This window comes from Coregonus clupeaformis, chromosome 40 (genome assembly GCF_020615455.1).
Source record: "Coregonus clupeaformis isolate EN_2021a chromosome 40, ASM2061545v1, whole genome shotgun sequence".
NCBI classification, from domain to species: domain Eukaryota; kingdom Metazoa; phylum Chordata; class Actinopteri; order Salmoniformes; family Salmonidae; genus Coregonus; species Coregonus clupeaformis.
This window is the reverse complement of record NC_059231.1, coordinates 16,315,736-16,336,365: the sequence shown is the minus strand read 5'-3', so window position 1 is coordinate 16,336,365 and position 20,630 is coordinate 16,315,736. Positions and strand designations below refer to the sequence as shown.

Here is a 20,630-nt window from a genome sequence, read left to right as displayed (position 1 = left end):
TTAATTTACAGTGTGTTAATCTTGGAATTCAGAACCAAATCTTGCGTGTGTCATTAACATTTATGTTAACAGTCTGTCACAAGAGACTAACAATTAAGTAATTCCTGTTGTACCCTGTAGGCATTGAGTCATTTCTGATGTACTCCATCAATGAGGGGATCAGAGGGATCGTCTTGGACCCCAATGACAACATGGAGGCTCTGATGCCCATCACTGGGACCCTGTTCGCTGTGGGGGTGGACTTCCATGCAGGTAGGCACCACCAGGGCCTTTATTCACAAAGCATCTCAGAGTAAGAGTGCTGATCAAATATCTGTTTTGACTTATAAATCATAATAAATAAGAGTGGGGACCCAGGACTAGCAGGACACAGTCATTTACTACACTTATCTCCTCAGTCAACAGTTAAACTTACAGTTCATTGATTTGATTATGTCTTCCGCAGCATACATGAAACCTACTCCAATTGGCAGTTTGTATTCAAGAGAGAAATAGAGAGAGAGAGAGAGAGAGAGAGAGAGAGAGAGAGAGAGAGAGAGAGAGAGAGAGAGAGAGAGAGAGAGAGAGAGAGAGAGAGAGAGAGAGAGAGAGAGAGAGAGAGAGAGAGAGAGAGAGAGAGAGAGGGAGAGAGAGAGAGAGAGAGAGAGAGAGAGAGAGAGAGAGAGAGAGAGAGAGAGAGAGAGAGAGAGAGAGAGAGAGAGAGAGAGAGAGAGAGAGAGAGAGAGAGAGAGAGAGAGAGAGAGAGAGAGAGAGAGAGAGAGAGAGAGAGAGAGAGAGAGAGAGAGAGAGAGAGAGAGAGAGAGAGAGAGAGAGAGAGAGAGAGAGAGAGAGAGAGACCTGTATTGTAGTATGCTCTCCAACCCTGTAGTATAATGGTTAGTGGTGCTGTTGAGTGCTGCAGAGATTAAAGAGTAATGAATCCACGTTACTAGAGACTCAGCATGAGAAACACCAACCATTTCTCCACATGCCCTGAACCAGGCCTGACACAAAGCAATTCCCCAGATTTTGTATCAAATGAAGGTAACATGGACATTATAATGCATAAACCCATTGGCTCACTCTGGCATTTGGTATAAAAAGGGGTTTTCTCTTGCATAATTCATGTTCTAAATATGGTGGATTCATTTCAGTGACGAATGCTATAAGTTATCTAAGGGCTAGTTGAGCTTCATATATGTTTCCACCGAGGCCACATGATAACAAAAACCATATAGGCATACCGGGAAAGAGAAGGTTTATCTAAAACACACACACACACTAAGTGTTACATAAATAATTTTTTACAAATATATCCCATGAATTGGAGATAAGGGTGGAGAGGAGATGTGTCACCTAACCACATTTGATAGAATAGGATAAAGGTATGGCACAACATACTGTATAACTGCAAGGTAGCACTTACCTCATTACCCAAAGCAAAGACAGTGAATGTCAGAAATGTCTCAGACCCTGAATGTCAATAGTAATCTTGAGGTTTGACTGCTTGCATTTTAGGAAATGAGGAAACTAGTTTAAAGCAAAAAAAAAAAAAAGATTTCAAGTTTAAACTGGAGCTAAAATTAGCAGCTAGCAGGTTGGGATGGTGTGTATAAGGTCTTAGTTGCCCTCCCCTTTGTTGCTGTTATACAGGTGAACATGCAAACACCTAGCTAAGCTCTGAGTCAGCCAGCAGCAGCAGTGGATAGCTCACGCATACTATTTGCATGTCATTATGAGGCAGGTCATTGGTGCATAAAAAATATGAAAGCCTTCCAGCTGGATCCTGTCACATGTAAGATATGTGTGAATTCTGTGTAAATAGGAAGGGGCAAATAAACATATAATATAAAACGCTATATGTACAAAAGTATGTGGACACCCCTGCAAATTTTTGGATTCAGAGCACCCTTATCTGAGTGTGCCAGAGTGCAGAATATCTGATGAATTTACAAACGCGCAACACCCGCTGAATATGACAGGCGTCAGTAAATGTCTGCCAAAAAATTAATTCAATTGTTGCCACTTGCTAGCTACTTACAGACATAAATGAGAGTACACCTCACTCTGACCATTTTACTCACCCTAGCGGAGCTCGTTAGGCTGTTCTCAAGTTATCTAGAGCATTGAGACTGTAACTGTGCTGCTGGCAACAATTTAATTACGTTTTTTGCCGACGTTTACTGACACCGGTCATATTCAACAGGTGTTGCACGTTCCTAAATTCCTGTTATTCTGTGCTCTTTCGCACTCAGAGACAAGAGTGCTCTGAAATCGGAGTAAATAGCCAGAGTACGCTCTGAATGCTTGGAGAGCGAAATGCTCTGAATTTACGAACAGACAATCTGACAACGCACTGAATTTACAAACTACCCAGAGCGCAGTCTGACACACTCAAGGCAATTTAAGAAGGCACCCATAGTTGTCAATGAAATGTATTTGCCATCGATCAAATGGGCGAGTAGGAAAATTCCCATTAATTTGTCAAAACGAGGCAAGCTGCAGAAGGACGAGCAGGCTACTATTCCCCATCGTTTATCAGTGCAATTTTGATGGCCATCTAGCTGAAAATGTTTTATAATGTTCCCTCGTTAGATTTTAGCTCATCTCGCTATGGCTAGCATTAGTTGTTGATCTTGTTGTTGATGTGCATAACTGAGGGAGAGAGCGTACCTTTTCATGGTTGTTTGATCAATAGGACTGCAATGTTCCCAAATGTAAGAGGACTCCTGTGGTATTTACATATTTGCAGAAATCCATTCAGGTGTATTTTGTGGCTTTTGGCGAATGCGTTCTAATTATCTAAAGTATTGCTGTTGCTACTGCCTGTAAACACACAGTCCAGTTCAAAGTGAATGATGGCAGGCCCGTGTGGCAAATGGCTTATTTGCATAAAGGCCTACTGTAGCTCTGATTGGCTATGGCGCACCGGTCTGTGTAGACTAAGGTTCTGGACGAGACAGATGTTTTTATTAGGTTTTATTTACAGCAGTGTCTATTAATTGTTCAAACGCACGGCCACTTTCCCACTCAATATTACTATAGAATTTTCACAAATGCCTTACTCTACGTCATTCCCAAACATTCTATGAATTTATGAAAACTTGAAAATGACCATATTAAAGTGTGCTGTCAGTTCCACTTTAAGTAGTTTTTTGGGGTATCTGTACTTTACTTTATTATTTATATTTTTGACAACTTTTAGCAATTACATTTAATTGTTACACTTAAATACATATAACACCTAATACGTTAAGAGTAGTATTTTACTGTGTGACTTTCACTTTTACTTGAGTCATTTTCTATTAAGGTATCTTTACTTTTACTCAAGTATGACAATTGGGTACTTTTTCAAACCACTGGAAATAAGGTTTGAATGGATGTATGGATACGCTAACAACTTTCATACTTTATATCATCCTAAAAAAATTGTACATTAAGAAGGAGGTTATGTAATGTACCTACCTTTTCCACGGTAGTACAAAAGGATCAGATCCACACTCTAGGAATTGAGGTGGAAACTACTACTGATGAGCCCAAGTTCTAAACTACTAAACAACAACTACTAAAGAATACCAAGAGTTTGCATTCTACACACCAATTTATATAGAATACTACAAGTGTGCAGTTTTTTCCTTACTTCGTTTCCTGCCTATCCACAGGTAATGACACAGTGTACTGGACAGACATGGGCCTGAACACAATCTCCAGAGCCAAGAGGGATCAGACCTGGAGGGAGGACATCATTACTACGGGCATCAGCAGGGTAGAGGGCATCGCAGTGGACTGGATCGCTGGTCAGTATTGTCTTCTGTAAATTGTACAAAATGGCTTCTTACTATGTGGTCCTATGTGGATATACCACCCCCAAACATTTCCTTAGATTTTATCTCAATGAGACTACCCTGTATAAATAAAGGTACCTGTATAAATAAAGCTATACATGAAAATATTCTAATCAAATTGAAAGATTGTCACTGGGATAAATTACGCATGTCTACTGAAGTGTCCTTTAAAATTACATTTTCATGTTGTGAATTATCTCCTTAGTTTCTGATGAGTAAGAGTAACACTGTTCTTTGTACAACTCTAATACCAGTATTGTTGTCTTCTTCCCACAGGTAACCTTTACTGGACAGACCATGGTTTTAACCTCATAGAGATTGCCCGTCTTAGTGGTACCTACCGTTGTGTAGTCATCTCAGAGGGACTCGACCAACCTAGAGCCATCGCTGTTCATCCACAGAAAGGGTATGTCTGTTTGTTTGTGTGTGTGTGTGTACGTGCTTGAGTGCATGTTTGTATGTGCGCCAGGGGCGTCAATTGGGTATGCATACCCTAGATCAACAACAACAATTTAAAATAGGCTACTAAAATAATTCCAAATCCCGATTAAAAGGCAAATGCAGTTTAGATGTTAATGTCTGACTTTAAGACCATGCGGACGCCTGGGAGCTGGAGGGAAGGCTGTTTGTATGGCTGGTAGGCTTTATGGAAAGCAGAGATCTGTATATAATGACGAGATGCTTATGTGTCCGCCGTAACAATGGGAGTCGTCCCAAAGGCGGGAAGGCAAGCGACAAGTTTATACTGTAGGTCCAACGTTTTTAACAGATTTTGGTGAGAGTGAAACCTCTCGCTTCGCCTCTTCCTCTCTGTAGAAAACACATAGCTGCAGGGAAGAGCGGAACTTTTTCTCAACACATTGTAGAGGTAAAGATGGTTGTAGTAGACTACATTGGCTAGGTAACTGCTGTTTGAAACTAAGCTAGAGTTTTAAACCCGGTGCTGAGCTAGTACGTAGCAGGCAGCTAATTATTGTATGACGTGTTTGTTAAACGTTAAGTCCCCTATTAACTTAGGTGAATGATGCTACAGCAGCAGGGTGATAATGGCTGTAGTCAATTTCGCTTGTTTTTGCTCTTCTCCAAATAGTATTTTAGAGTTTTTAAATTGTGTAGAAATGCAGTAAATGAGCATATATAAATTATATACACTACATGACCAAACGTATGTGGACACCTGCTCTTCGAACATCTCATTCCAAAATCATGGGCATTAATATGGAGTTGGTCCCCCCTTTGCTGCTATAACAGCCTCCACTCTTCTGGGAAGGCTTTCCACTAGATGTAGGAACATTGCTTTGGGGACTTGCTTCCATTCAGCTACAAGAGCATTAGTGATGTCGGGCACTGATGTTGGGTGATTAGGCTCGCAATCGGCGTTCCAATTAATCCCAAAGGTGTTCGATGGGGTACAGGTCAGGACTCTGTGCAGACCAGTCAAGTTCTTCCACACCGATCTCGATAAAACATTTCTGTATGGACCTTGCTTTGTGCAGTGGGGAATGTCCATGCTGAAACAGGAAAGGGCCTTCCCCAAACTGTTGCCACAAAGTTGGAAGTGCAGAATCGTCTAGAATGTCATTGTATGCTGCAGCGTTAAGATTTCCCTTCACTGGAACTAAGGGGCCTAGCCCGAACCATGACAAACAGCCCCAGATCATTATTGCTCATCCACCAAACTGTACAGTTGGCACTATGCATTCTGGCAGGTAGCATTCTCCTGGCATCCGCCAAACCCAGATTCGTCTGTCGGACTGCCAGATGGTGAAGCCTGATTCATCACTCCAGACAACGCGTTTCCACTGCTCCAGAGTCCAATGGCGGCAAGCTTTACACCACTCCAGCCGACGCTTGGCATTGTGCATGGTGATCTTAGGCTGCTCGGCCATGGAAACCCAATAATAATTATTTTGCTGAAATTGTTTCCAGAGGCAGTTAGGAACTTGGTAGTGAGTGTTGCCACCGAGGACAGATGATTTTTACGTGCTTCAGCACTCGGCGGTCCCATTCTGTGAGCTTGTGTTGCCTACCACTTTGCGGCTGAGCCGTTGTTGCTCCTAGAAGATTCCACTTCACAAATAACAGCACTTACAGTTGACCGGGGCAGCTCTAGCAGGGTAGAAATTTTACAAACTGACTTGTTGGAAAGGTGGCATCATTGAAAGTCACTGAGCTCTTCAGTAAGGCTATTCTACTGCCAATGTTTGTCTATGGAGATTGCATGGCCGTGTGCTCGATTTTATACACTTGTCAGCAATGGGTGTGGCTGAAATAGCCGAATTCACATACTTTTGTATATATATATTTATTTATTTATACAAAATATAAATACATTCTAGGAGGAAATCAGTAGAAACAGACCAGTAGAAACATGCTCAGACCAGTAGAAACACGCTCAGATGTGCTCCTAGCTCCTGCAGTGATGTTTGTTGTCATGCCTGACCTATGTGAAGTTGTTTAGCAGTTGTAGGTGTTGTGTGCAGTCACAGTATGATTTGTTTCAGTTTGCCACTAAACGTTCGAGATCGACTGTTGACACTGCGTGAAAGAACAGCTGGAGGCCCATGACAGGCTCACATTTCAACCATTTTATGAAAACAGAGGGCTGTAACACCAAAGTATCCTCTCTAGACCCACATTGTAAAACTATGTGATTTCAGTTGCATTGCTTCTGATAACCTCCTTATCAGATTAGATCAGACATTTTGTGTATCCTTTCAGATCTGTTCCTGTTGTCCAAGCAGTTAGATGTCAATAATATTACAGTTTACCTCTCTCTCTCTCGCTCTCGCTCTCGCTCTCGCTCTCGCTCTCGCTCTCGCTCTCGCTCTCGCTCTCGCTCTCGCTCTCTCTCTCTCTCAATTCGATTCAATTCAAAGTGCTTTATTGGCAAAGCAAATGAAATATATAATAAACAAAAGTGAAATAAACAATCAAAAATTAACTGTAAACATTACACTCATAAAAGTTTCAAATGAATAGAGACACATGTCAAATTATGGGAATGTACAGTGTTGTAACGATGTGCAAATGGTTATAGTACAACAGGGAAAATAAGTAAACATAAATGGTTGTATTTACAATATCTTGCTCCCCACCCCCCTCCCCTCCCTCCCTCCCTCCATCCCTCCCTCTCTCCCCCTCCCTCCCTCCCTCTCTCCCCCTCCCTCCCTCTCTCTGGCAGGTATCTGTTCTGGACAGAGTGGGGCCAGAGCCCCTGCATAGGGAGAGCCCGTCTAGATGGGTCTGATCAGGTCACCCTGGTCAACACTGGCATCGGCTGGCCCAACGGGATCTCCATAGACTATGAGGTACAGTACTGGACATCCTCCTGATCCATCAATGTCATATTTGCACTTATCCATCCACCCCATCCTAAAGCAGTTTCATAACAGCATCCTATCCTCATCCTTCTTTGTGTGGATAAAATGTACCCAATTTACCCCCATAACTTTGCAGGAAAATAGATTATACTGGTGTGACGCCCGCACCGACAAGATAGAGAGGATCAACCTTGAGACGGGTGAGAGCAGGGAGATTGTACTGTCAGTGGCCAACGTAGACCTGTTCTCCGTGGCCGTGTTTGGAGCTTACATCTACTGGTCTGACAGGTAATTTATTATTTCCTTAAATGCACACAGAGTGGGCTGCAAAGTCCGATCCTCTAACCCTTAATCTCAGAGGTCTCAGTGGGGAGATCCTCAGGGGAGTATTTTTACATGATTAGGGCCACCATCTCTTTATGTAAATGTATAGCGTACCTCAATGTCATTATCAAGGGAAGATCCCTTTGCCTTTTGTCAAACCAGTTGGCTTGAGTTATTTCATGCTTGCTTGATTATTTTCTTTATGATAAATGTCCATTGTTTTAAAAAACATTTGACAGCCTTTTTTAATTTTCTGTCATTTAGAAAAGTTAAAAGTTTTAATGTCACAAGCACAAGTACAGTGAAATGCCTTTCTGGAAAACTCAAAACCCAACAATGCGATAATCAATAACTATGTAATACAAAAAAAATAACATATTAGAAATAAGAAGAAATATGAAGAACAGAATAAGTAAGTAAGTAAGTAAGTATACTAGTGGTTTGCGAAAGTATTCACCCCCTTGGCATTTTTCCTATTTTGTTGCCTTACAACCTGGAATTAAAATTGATTTTGGGGGGGGTTGTATGATTTGATTTACACAACATGCCTACCACTTTGAAGATACTAAATATGTTTTGTTGTGAAACAATCAAGAAATCAGACAAAAAAACTGAAATCTTGAGCGTGCATAACTATTCACACCCCCGAAGTCAATACTTTGTAGAGCCACCTTTGCAGCAATTATAGCTGCAAGTCTCTTGGGGTATGTCTCTATAAGCTTGGCACATCTAGCCACTGGGATTTTTGCCCATTCTTCAAGGCAAAACTGCTCCAGCTCCTTCAAGTTGGATGGGTTCCGCTGGTGTACAGCAATCTTTAAGTCATACCACAGATTCTCAATTGACTAGGCCATTACATTTGACATTTTAGTCATTTAGCAGATGCTCTTATCCAGATCGACTCACAGTTAGTGAGTGCATACATTTTTCATACTGGCCCCCCGTGGGAATCGAACCCACAACCCTGGCGTTGCAAACGCCATGCTCTACCAACTGAGCGACACAGGGCATTCCAAGACATTTAAATGTTTCCCCTCAAACGACTCGAGTGTTGCTTTAGCAGTATGCTTAGGGTTATTGTCCTGCTGGAAGGTGAACCTCCGTCCCAGTCTCAAATCTCTGGAAGACTGAAACAGGTTTCCCTCAATAATTTCCCTGTATTTAGCGCCATCCATCATTCCTTCAATTCTGACCAGTTTCCCAGTCCCTGCCGATAAAAAACATCCCCACAGCATGATGCTGCCACCACCATGCTTCACTGTGGGGGTGATGAGAGGTGTTGGGTTTGCGGCAGACATAGCGTTTTCCTTGATGGACAAAAAGCTCAATTTTAGTCTCATCTGACCAGAGTACCTTCTCAAATCAAATCAAATCAAATTTTATTGGTCACATGCGCCGAATACAACAAGTGCAGACATTACAGTGAAATGCTTACTTACAGCCCTTAACCAACAGTGCGTTTATTTTAAACAAAAAAAGTAAGAATAAAACAAAAAAAAAAAAAAAAAAAAAAGTGTTGAGAAAAACAAAGAGCAGAAGTAAAATAAAGTGACAGTAGGGAGGCTATATATACAGGGGGGTAACGGTGCAGAGTCAATGTGCGGGGGGCACCGGCTAGTTGAGGTAGTTGAGGTAATATGTACATGTGGGTAGAGTTAAAGTGACTATGCATAAATACTTAACAGAGTAGCAGCAGCGTAAAAAGGATGGGGTGGGGGGCAGTGCAAATAGTCCGGGTAGCCATGATTAGCTGTTCAGGAGTCTTATGGCTTGTGGGTAGAAGCTGTTGAGAAGTCTTTTGGACCTAGACTTGGCACTCCGGTACCGCTTGCCGTGTCGGTAGCAGAGAGAACAGTCTATGACTAGGGTGGCTGGAGTCTTTGACAATTTTGAGGGCCTTCCTCTGACACCGCCTGGTATAGAGGTCTTGGATGGCAGGGAGCTTTGCCCCAGTGATGTACTGGGCCGTACGCACTACCCTCTGTAGTGCCTTGCGGTCAGAGGCCAAGCAGTTGCCATACCAGGCGGTGATGCAACCAGTCAGGATGCTCTCGATGGTGCAGCTGTAGAATTTTTTGAGGATCTGAGGACCCATGCCAAATCTTTTTAGTCTCCTGAGGGGGAATAGGCTTTGTCGTGCCCTCTTCACGACTGTCTTGGTGTGCTTGGACCATGATAGTTCGTTGGTGATGTGGACACCAAGGAACTTGAAGCTCTCAACCTGTTCCACTACAGCCCCGTCCATATGTTTGGGGAGTCTCCCACAATGGCGAACACCAAACTTGTTTGCTTATTTTTTTCTGTAAGCAATGGCTTTTTTTTGGCCACTCTTCCGTAAAGCCCAGCTTTGTGGAGTGTACAGCTTAAAGTGGTCCTATGGACAGATACTCCAATCTCCGCTGTAGAGCTTTGCAGCTCCTTCAGGGTTATCTTTGGTCTCTTTGTTGCCTTTCTGATTAATGCCCTCCTTGCCTGCTCTGTGAGTTTTGGTGGGCGGCCCTCTCTTGGCAGGTTTATTGTGGTGCCATATTCTTTCCATTTTTTAATAATGGATTTAATGGTGCTCCGTGGGATGTTCAAAGTTTCAGATATTTTTTTATAACCCAACCCTGATCTGTACTTCTCCACAACTTTGTCCCTGACCTGTTTGGAGAGCTCCTTGATCTTCATGGTGTTGTTTGCTTGGTGGTGCCCCTTGCTTAGTGGTGTTGCAGACTCTGGGGCCTTTCAGAACAGGTGTACATATACTTAGATCATGTGACAGATCATGTGACTCTTAGATTGCACACAGGTGGACTTTATTTAACTAATTATGTGACTTCTGAAGGTAATTGGTTGCACCACATCTTAATTATGGTCTTCATAGTAAAGGGGGTGAATACATATGCACACACCACTTATTCCGTTATTTATTTTTTTGAATTTTCTGAAACAAGTTATTTTTTTCATTTCACTTCACCAATTTTGACTATTTTGTGTATGTCCATTACATGAAATCCAAATAAAAATGTAAATTACAGGCTGTAATGCAACAAATTAGGAAAAACGCCATGGGGGATGAATACTTTACAAGGCACTGTATATACAGGGTCAGTTCCAATACCATATTGATATGTATAGGGGTAAGGTGAGTAGGCAACAGGATATAAGATAAACAGAGTAGCAGCAGCTTGTATGTGAGTGTGTGTGTGTGTGTGTGTAGAGTCAGTATAAATGAATGTGCATTTTATATGTGTGTGTGTGTGTGTGTTTGTGTGTGTGTAGGGCCCTGTGAGTGTGCATAGAGACTATTAAAAGGTAAATAAAGATACAAGGTTAACTCAGATAGTCTGTGTAGCTATTTTGTTAGCTATTTATAAGTCTTATTGCTTGGGGATAGAAGCTGTTCAAGAGCCTGTTGGTGATAGACTTGATGCACCGGTACCGCTTGCCATGCGGAAGCAGAGAGAATACTCTATGGCTTGGGTGGTTGGAGTCTTTAATGATTTTCCGGACCTTCCTACCACACCGCCTGATATAGATGTCCTGGATGGCAGGGAGCTCAGCCCCAGTGATGTACTGGGCTGTCTGCAACACCCTCTGTAGCGCCATGTGATCAAGGGCGGTGCTATTGCCATACCAGGCACCAATGCAGCCATTGAAAATCAATCAATCAAATGTATTTATAAAGCCATTTTTACATCAGCAGATGTCACAAAGTGCTATACAGAAACCCAGCCTAAAACCTCAAACAGCAAGCAAAGCAGATGTAGAAGCACGGTGGCTAGGAGAAACTCCCTACGAAGGAAGAAACCTAGAGAGGAACCAGGCTCTGAGGGGTGGTCAGTCCTCTTCTGGCTGTGCAAGGTGGAGATTATAAGAGTACATGACCATTTAAGGCCAGATTGTTCTGCAAGATGTTCAAACATTCATAGATGACCAGAAGGGTCAAATAATAATCACAGTGGTTGTAGAGGGTGCAACAGGTCAGTACCTCAGGAGTAAATGTCAGTTGGCTTTTCATAGCCGAGCATTCAGAGGTCGAGAAAGCAGGTGCGGTAGAGAGAGAGTCGAAAACAGCAGTTCCGGGACAAGGTAGCACGTCCGGTGAACAAGTCAGGGTTCCCTAGCTGCAGGCAGAACAGTTGAAACTGGAACAGCAGCACGGCCAGGTGGACTGGGGACAGCCAGGAGTCATCAGGCCAGGTAGTCCTGAGGCATGATCCTAGGGCTCAGGTCCTCCGGGATGGGAGGGAGAGAGAATTAGAAGGAGCATACTTAAATTCACACAGGACACCAGATAAGACAGGAGAATTACACCAGATATAACAGACTGACCCTAGCCCCCCGGCACATAGACTATTCCAGCATAGATACTGGAGACTGAGACGGGTGAGTCGGGGGACACTGTGGCCCCGTCCGACGAGACCCCCGGACAGGGCCAACCAGTCAGGATATAACCCACCTACTTTGCCAAAGCACAGCCCCCACACCACTAGAGAGATATCAACAGACCACCAACTTACTAACCTGAGACAAGGCTGAGTATAGCCCACGAAGATCTCCTCCATCGCACGAGCCCAAGGGGGCGCAAAACCGGACAGGAAGATCACGTCTGTGACTAAGTGACGCACCCCTCCTAGGGACGGCATGGAAGAGCACTAGTAAGAATGGAACCTTGAGGAACGCCGAAACGTACAATTGATTTGTCAGAGGACAAACCATCCACAGAGACGAACTGATATCTTTCCGACAGATAAGATCTAAACCAGGCAAGAACTTGTCCGTGTAGACCAATTAGGGTTTCTAATCTCTCCAAAAGAATGTGGTGATCGATGGTGTCAAAAGCAGCACTAAGGTATAGGAGCAGGAGGACAGATGCAGAGCCTGGGTCTGGCGCCATTAAAAGGTAATTTACCACCTTCTCATGAGTGCGGTCTCAGTGCTATGATGGGGTCTAAAACCAGACTGAAGTATTTCATTTACATTATTTGTCTTCAGGAAGGCAGTGAGTTGCTGCGCAACAGCTTTTCCCAAAAAAATTTAGAGGAATGGGAGATTCAGTATAGGCCGATCGTTTTTTACATTTTCCGGGTCAAGGTTTGGCTTTTTCAAGAGAGGCTTTATTACTGCCACTTTTATTGAGTTTGGTACACATCCGGTGGATAGGGAGCCATTTATTATGTTCAACATAGGAGGGCCAAGCACAGGAAGTAGCTCTTTCAGTAGTTAGTTGGAATAGGGTGCAGTATGCAGCTTGACGGTTTAGAGGCCATGACTATTTTCATGAATGTGTCAAGAGATACAGGATTAAAAAACTTGAGGGTCTCCATTGATCTGAGGTCCTGGCAGTTCTGTGCAGACTCGGGACAACTGAGCTTTGGAGAAATACGCAGGTTCAAGGAAGAGTCCGTAATTTGCTTTCTAATGATCATGATTTTTTTCATTGAAGAAGTTCATGAATTTATCACTGCTGAAGTGAAAGCTATCCTCTCTTATTGAATGGAATGCCGCTTTTTAGTTAGCTTTGCGACAGTATCAAAAATACATTTGAGATTGTTCTAATTCTCCTCAATTAGGTTGGAAAAATAGGATGATCGAGCAGCAATGAGGGCTCTTTGATATTGCGGGGTACTGTCTTTCCAACGTATTCAGAAGACTTCCAGTTTGGTGGAGTATCATTTCCGTTCCAATTTTCTGGAAGCTTGCTTCAGGGCTCGGATATTTCCTGTATACTAGGAAGCAAATTTCTTGTGACAAATGTTTTTTGTTTTTAGGAGTGCGACTCAGTTAAGTGGTTAACCAATTTTTGTACACGGCTTTTGATGATCCTTGGTTGGGGTCTGAGCAGATTATTTGTTTGCGATTGTAAACATATTAAAATGGTGGTCCGATAGTCCAGGATTATGAGGAAAGACATTTATATCCACAATATTTATTCCACGGGACAAAACTAGATCCAGGGTATGACTGTGGCAATGAGTAGGCCCGGAGACATGTTGAACAAAACCAACTGAGTCGATGATGGAGCCGAAAGCCTTTTGGAGTGGGTCTGTGGACTTTTCCATGTGAATATTAAAGTCACCAGAAATTAGAATATTATCTGCCATGACTACAAGGTCCGATAGGAATTCAGGGAACTCCGTGAGGAACACTGTATACGGCCCAGGAGGCCTGTAAACAGTAGCTATACAAAGTGATTGAGTAGGCTGCATAGAATTCATGACTAGAAGCTCAAAAGATGAAAACGCTGTCATTTTGTAATATTTTTTTAAAATATGGTCACTAGTGTAACCAGGAGGAGTGGCCTCGTTTAACACAGTAAATTCATCAGGCTTGAGCCATGTTTCAGTCAGGCCGATCACATTAAGATTATGATCAGTGACTAGTTCATTGACTATGACTGCCTTGGAAGTTAGTGATCTAACATTAAGTAACCCTATTTTGAGATGTGAGATATCACAATCTCTTTTAATAATGACAGGAATGGAGGAGGTCTTTATTCCAGTGAGATTGCTAAGGCAAACACTGCCATGTTTTGTTTTGCTCAACCTAGATCAAGGCACAGACACGGTCTCAATGGGGATAGCTGAGCTGACTACACCGACTGTGCTAGTAGCAGACTCCACTAAGCTGGCAGGCTGGCTAACAGCCTGTTGCCTGCACCCTATCTCATTGTGGAGCTAGAGGAGTTAGAGCCCTGTCTATGTTGGTAGATAAGATGAGAGCACACCTCCATCTAGGATGGAGTCCGTCATCCTCAGCAGGCCAGGCTTGGTCCTGTTTGTGGGTGAGTCCCAGAAAGAGGGCCAATTATCTACAAGTTCTATATTTTGGGAGGGGCAGAAAACAGTTTTCAACCAGCGATTGAGTTGTGAGACTCTGCTGTAGAGCTCATCACTCCCCCTAACTGGGAGGGGGCCAGAGACAATTACTCGATGCCGACACATCTTTCTAGCTGATTTACACCCTGAAGCTATGTTGCGCTTGGTGACCTCTGACTGTTTCATCCTAACATTGGTGCCGACGTGGATAACAATATCCCTATACTCTCTACACTGGCCAGTTTTAGCCTTAGCCAGCACCATCAGATTAGCCTTTACGTCAGTAGCCCTGCCCCCTGGTTAACAGTGTATGATCGCTGGATGATTATTCTTAAGTCTAATATTGCGGGTAATGGAGTCGCCAATGACTAGGGTTTTCAATTTGTCAGAGCTAATGGTGGGAGGCTTCGGCGGCTCAGACCCCATAACGGGTGGAGGAGAGACCTGAGAAGGCTCGGCCTCTGACTCCGACTAGTTGCACAGTGGGGAGAACTGGTTGAAAGTTTCTGTTGGCTGAATGAGCGACACCGGTTGAGCATGCCGACATCATTTCTTTCCAGAAGTCTTGAGAAAATTGTCTGGCTGCAGGGACTGTGCGGGGGAATTTATACTACTATCTGTACTTACTAGTGGCACAGACGCTGTTTCATCCTTTCCTACACTTAAATTGCTCTTGCCTAACGATTGCATCTGAAGCTGTGCTTGCAACACGGCTATCCTCACCATTAGGCGATAGTTCTCCTGTGTATTATGAGTACAGCAATTGCAATTAGATGGCATAGTGTTAATGTTACTACTTAGCTTTTTCAGCTGGTGGAGGTCCTGTAGAACCATGTCCAGATAAAGCGTCAGGGGTGAAAAAGTTGAATGAAAAAAGTCGAGCGAGGGAAAGAAAACGAAGACGTTAGTAAATGTATTAAAAGTAAAAACCGAAGAGTTTGGCAGATAGCCAAGTAGCAACAAAGTGCACAACAGCGCGGAGACAAGTCCGGAAGTTGAGGGCGGAACACTCAAGGCTGTAATCGCTGCCAAAAACTCTCTGGATCAACAATCTCACTCATTCAGACTCTCAATGGTACAGCTGCAGAAGTATTTGAGAATTTGAGGGTCCATGCCAAACTTTTTCAACCTCCTGAGGGGGAAGAGGTGCTGTTGCGCCTTCATCACGACTGTGTGCGTGTGTTTGGACCATTTTTAACTCTTTAATGAATTGGACACAGAGGAACTTGAAGCTCTCGTGCACACCCACCCCCGTTTCCTGTAGTCCACGATCAACTCAAATCAAATCAAATGTTATTTGTCACATGCGCCGAATACAACAGGTGTAGACCTTACCGTGAAATGCTTACTTACAAGCCCTTAACCAACAATTCAGTTCAAAATATTTTCTAAATAAAGTAAAAAATTTAAAGTAACACAAAAAAATGACATAACAATAACGAGGCTATATACAGGGGGTACCGGTACCGAGTCAATGTGCGGGGGTACAGGTTAGTCGAGGTAGTTTGTACATGTAGGTTGGGGTAAAGTGACTATGCATAGATAATAAACAGTGAGTAGCAGCAGTGTAAAAACAAAGGGGGAGGGGGGTCAATGTAAATAGTCCGGGTGGCCATTGGGTGACTGGAGTCTTTGACCATTTTTTGGGCCTTACAGTCGGATGCTAAGCAGTTGCCATGCCAGGCGGTGATGCAACCGGTCAGGATGCTCTCGATGGTGCAGCTGTAGAACTTTTTGAGAATCTGGGGACCCATGCCAAATCTTTTCAGTCTCCTGAGGGGGAAAATATGTTGTCGTGCCCTCTTCACGACTGTCTTGGTGATGTGGACACCAAGGAACTTGAAACTCTCGAAACGCTCCACTACAGCCCGTCAATGTTAATGGAGGCCTGTTCAGCCCTCCTTTTCCTGTAGTCAACGATTATCTCCTTTGTCTTGCTCACATGGAGGGAGAGTATGTTGTCCTGGCACCACACTGCCAGGTCTCTGACCTCCTCCCTATAGACTGTCTCATCGTTGTCGGTGATCAGGCCTACCACTGTTGTGTCGTCAGCAAACTTAATGATGGTGTTGGAGTCGTACTTGGCCACGCAGTCATGGGTGAATAGGGAGTACAGGAGGGGACTAAGCACGGACCCCTGATGGGCCCCCGTGTTGAGGATCAGCGTGGCAGATGTGTTGTTGCCTACCCTTACCACCTGTGGGCGGACCATCAGGAAGTCCAGGATCCAGTTGCAGAGGGAGGTGTTTAGTCCTAGGATGCTTAGCTTAGCGATGAGCTTTGTGGGCACTATGGTGTTGAACGCTGAGCTGTTGTCAATGAACAGCATTCTCACATAGGTGTTCCTTTTGTCCATGTGGGAAAGGGAAGTGTGGAGTGCGATTGAGATTGCGTCATCTGTGGATCTGTAGGGGCGGTAGACGAATTGGAGTGGATCTATGGTTTCCGGGATGATGGTATTGATGTGAGCCATGACCAGCCTTTCAAAGCCCTTCATGGCTACCGACATGACTGCTACGAGGCGGTAGTCATTTAGGCAGGTCACCTTCACATTCTTGGGCACAGGGACTATGGTGGTCTGCTTGAAACGTGGGTATCACAGACTCGGTCAGGGAGAGGTTGAAAATGTCAGTGAAGACACTTGCCAATTGGTCCGCGCATGCTCTGAGTACATGTCCTGGTAATCCGTCTGGCCCCGCGGCCTTGTGAATGTTGAACTGTTTAAAGGTCTTGCTCACATCGGTTACGGAGAGCCTGATCACACAGTCGTCCGGAAAAGCTGGTGCTCTCATGCATGCTTCAGTGTTGCTTGCCTCGAAGTGAGCATAACAGGCATTTAGCTCATCTGGTAGGCTCACGTCACTGGGCAGCTCGCGGTGTGATTTCCCTTTGTAGTCCATAATAGTTTGTTAGCCCTGCCACATCCAACGACAACTCCTTGGTATTACTGATGTTGAGGGAGAGGTGGGTGACGGCAGTGTGGAGAGATTGCGACCTCTACGGATCTATATGGGCGGTATGCAAAATGCATTGAGTTCGTCTGGTAGAGAGGCATTGTTGGGCAGATCATGGTTGGGTCTCCCTTTGTAATCCGTAATGGACTGTAGCCCCTGCCTCATGCGGAAGGGCGGCGGATCCTGTGTAATATGATTCCACCTATATTGTCCTTTTGCTCGTTTGATGACGCTGCGGAGGTCATAGTAGGACTTCTTGTACTTATTCCTGTCCTCGGCTGTAGCCTCAAGGTTGCCTACGATAGCTCTGTGTGCGGTAGCCCTGTCCTTTAGTTTAGCGCCAACCTCGGTGTTAATCGTGAGCTTTTAATTGGGGAACCAGCGAACCCTCACCGTGGGACAACATCGCCGATACATTTTCTAATGAAGCTGGTGACGAGGTGGTTTGCTCATCAATGTTATCGGCAGAGTTTCTAAACATATTCCAATCAGCGCTAGCAAAGCAGTCCTGTAGCATAATCTCTGATTCTGGTGACCATTTCTCAATGGAGCGAGTCACGGGTGCTTCCTATTTGAGTTTCTGCTTGTAAACAGGAAGCAGGAGTGCGGAGTCATGATCTGATTTGCCTAATAGCAAGGGAGGGCCTTGTACGCTTGCTTGTGGGTAGAATAACAGTGGTCTAGGACTTTATCGCCCCTATTGGCATTGGAAACGTGTTGATGGAAGTTGGGCACCACGTGTCTTAGTGACGCAGAATAAAAATTGCCGGCAACTAGAAAGGCAGCCTCTGGATGTAGGTTTTCTTGCTTGTTTATAGCCTTGTAAGGTCCGTTAAGTGCCAGCTTGTTATTTTTCCTGTCCTGAGGTGGAATGTATACAACAGTCACGATAACAGCTGAAAACTCCCTCGGGAGGTAGAAGGGTCTGCATTTGACCTTCAAGTATTCCAAGACGGGTGAACAGTGGGTTGACACTTCCAACGCGCTGGAGTTAACACACCAATTACTGTTGATGTAGAGGCAAACCCCTCCCCCCCTCGGTTTCCCTGACTCCACTGTCCTGTCCACCCAGTGAATGGAGAATCCATCTAGTTGGATACCGATGGGGGGTATCTTGTCCGAAAGTACTTTTTAAGAAGCAAAGAAGAATAAAAAATGTGTGTCATTGATGACTTTTCAAAACGTCTCTCTCTTTCTGTCCTCAGAGCTCACTCCAACGGTTCCATCAGACGAGGCTTCAAGAGTGATGCCAGCGAGGCAGTGACCATGAGGAGTGGTCTGGGGGTCAACCTGAAGGATGTGACAGTATTTAATAGAGGGCGGGAGAAAGGTTGAGGTTTCAACTTAATGCTCTTTATTGATTCTCACCCATCACCATCATCAGTAGCGTTGTTAAATGCATTGGTCAAAATCAACTGGGTGCCATCTAGTACAAGGGAAAGATCAACCGTAGCTATAGGCAGTGCATGTACAATACAATTAATGAGGGTAAAGTAATCTTAGGTAGAATTTGCCTTGAACACAGTGTTTTTTTCTGCCAACCCAGGTACCAACCCATGTGCCAGGAGCAACGGAGGCTGTCAGCAGCTCTGCTTCCACCTGGGCAGTGGGCGTAGGACCTGTTCCTGTGCCCATGGCCACCTGGCTGAGGACGGCTTTGCCTGCGAGCGATACGAGGGCTATCTGCTCTACTCTGAGAGGACCATACTGAAGAGCGTCCACCTCACAGACGAGAGCGACCTCAACTCGCCTGTCCAGCCCTTCGAGAGGCCCGCCTACTTCAAAAACGTCATAGCCCTGACCTTTGATTACCGCCAGAAAACCGCAGGAGGTACCAATCGCATCTTCTTCAGCGACATCCATTTTGGGAATATCCAGATGATTAATGACGACTGGACTGGACGATCAATCATAGCCAAAAGTTAGTTCTGCTTTACTTTTTATGTTTTGATTTGATGTTTTTGAGTTTGTTTATTTACAAGTGCCTTCGTATACATTTATGCCTGACAGAAAAATTAATTCATGTTTTATTATTTTACTTTCTAGTACATACATTCATTTATTTTCCTCTAAATCTTGATCCCGTTGTAATGCAGGGTGCCAAGTCAATGAGATAACCTATGATGTGAAATTAGGGTCTGCAGCCAGCCTCTCCTGTCTCTTAGCAACCATTTGTGAAAAGCCATTTGTAGATAATAAAGTGGCTGGGTCCTTGGATGTATTGTGTGGCTTCAATGCATACTACATCAAGTATACAGATGTAGGATCTTAATTTGATCACCCTGTTGCAAAATAACTTTCCTGCAATGGAGAACATTTTAAACGTGTAGTGTATTTGAGGTTTAAAAATGCTTCTGAAGTTTGTAATATCCACTTAGAAATTTCAGACTTGATTTTCCCTTATGAAAAATGTATCAACCACTATAATCCACATAATAATTCACATGTACTGTTGCTGCAGGATAATTTTCCTGCTGTAGCAAACTGGCTCAAATTAAGATCCTACATCTGTAGAGCATTGTAATGGCCACCTCTATTATTCTTGCCCTAAATGGGAACAATTTAACTGTCAAATAAGATGCTTACGATGGTTTTTAGGTCTTACTATTAATGGAGAAAATTACCCAGCTCTCATTTTCACCACATTTTCACCAAAACAGAAATAAGTGGCCTGAGAGAGTGATACAGTATATTGACCACTCTGGCCAGCAAAGCAGCATTTGCAGCATTCGCTATAAGATTAGCTAGCTATGGGTAGCAGTATTGCAAGGAACAGTGTCTGCATAAAATAAGCCTCAGTATTTAGGGATTAAGGAAGTTGATAGGACACATGGGGGCTTGTGAAATTGGCATCTAACAAAGATAAATTCAAACTATCTCTATTTGGCATGAATTTAATAAATACACATAGAATGTGAAACACAAAACACTTGGACCTTTTTTTAGCCTGCCAGTCAGTCAGTCATTCTAGATGGCAGGAGGAGAGGCAGCAGAGCCGTTGCATCTGTTCTCCCTGTCAATCTTGGCTAGATAAGCTGAGTTGAGGCAGATGAGCAGGGAAAGCCTCTGTTCTGCACAGTTAGTATCTTTTGCCTCTTTCTGAAGTCTCCTCTGAGCTCATGTCACTCACTCACCCCTCACACTCTGGGAGAACAGCATCACCACTCACACTCTGGGAGAACAGCAGCAGTCCACTGATCCACATCCTCATGTTCTGCTGTTGGCAAAATTGACAGAGACAGATGGGATGACTGGAAATAGACTTAAGTTATTTTGGCTTTGACCAAGAGGAGCAATTATCATTTTGAAAAGAAGCACTGACATCTAAAGAAAAAAAGCTATGTGGCTGGCAGATGTCAAGTTGGTGTATGTGTTTGATATCCTTCTCTGCACCTCTTTGTG

At 43.9% G+C, this 20,630-nt stretch overlaps 1 protein-coding gene across 1 annotated transcript in view; it reads left to right on the top strand.

Annotated features, from left to right (window-relative positions):
• LOC121554930 (low-density lipoprotein receptor-related protein 1B-like) overlaps positions 1–20,630 on the top strand; it is a 331,365-nt gene that overhangs the window by 149,139 nt on the left and 161,596 nt on the right. Inside the window, exons 29-35 of the mRNA XM_041868634.2 lie at positions 121–252; positions 3,642–3,776; positions 4,101–4,230; positions 7,009–7,135; positions 7,284–7,435; positions 18,434–18,558; positions 18,775–19,149. Coding sequence (XP_041724568.2) covers positions 121–252; positions 3,642–3,776; positions 4,101–4,230; positions 7,009–7,135; positions 7,284–7,435; positions 18,434–18,558; positions 18,775–19,149 — 1,176 coding nt within the window. The remainder of the gene's footprint in view (positions 1–120; positions 253–3,641; positions 3,777–4,100; positions 4,231–7,008; positions 7,136–7,283; positions 7,436–18,433; positions 18,559–18,774; positions 19,150–20,630) is intronic.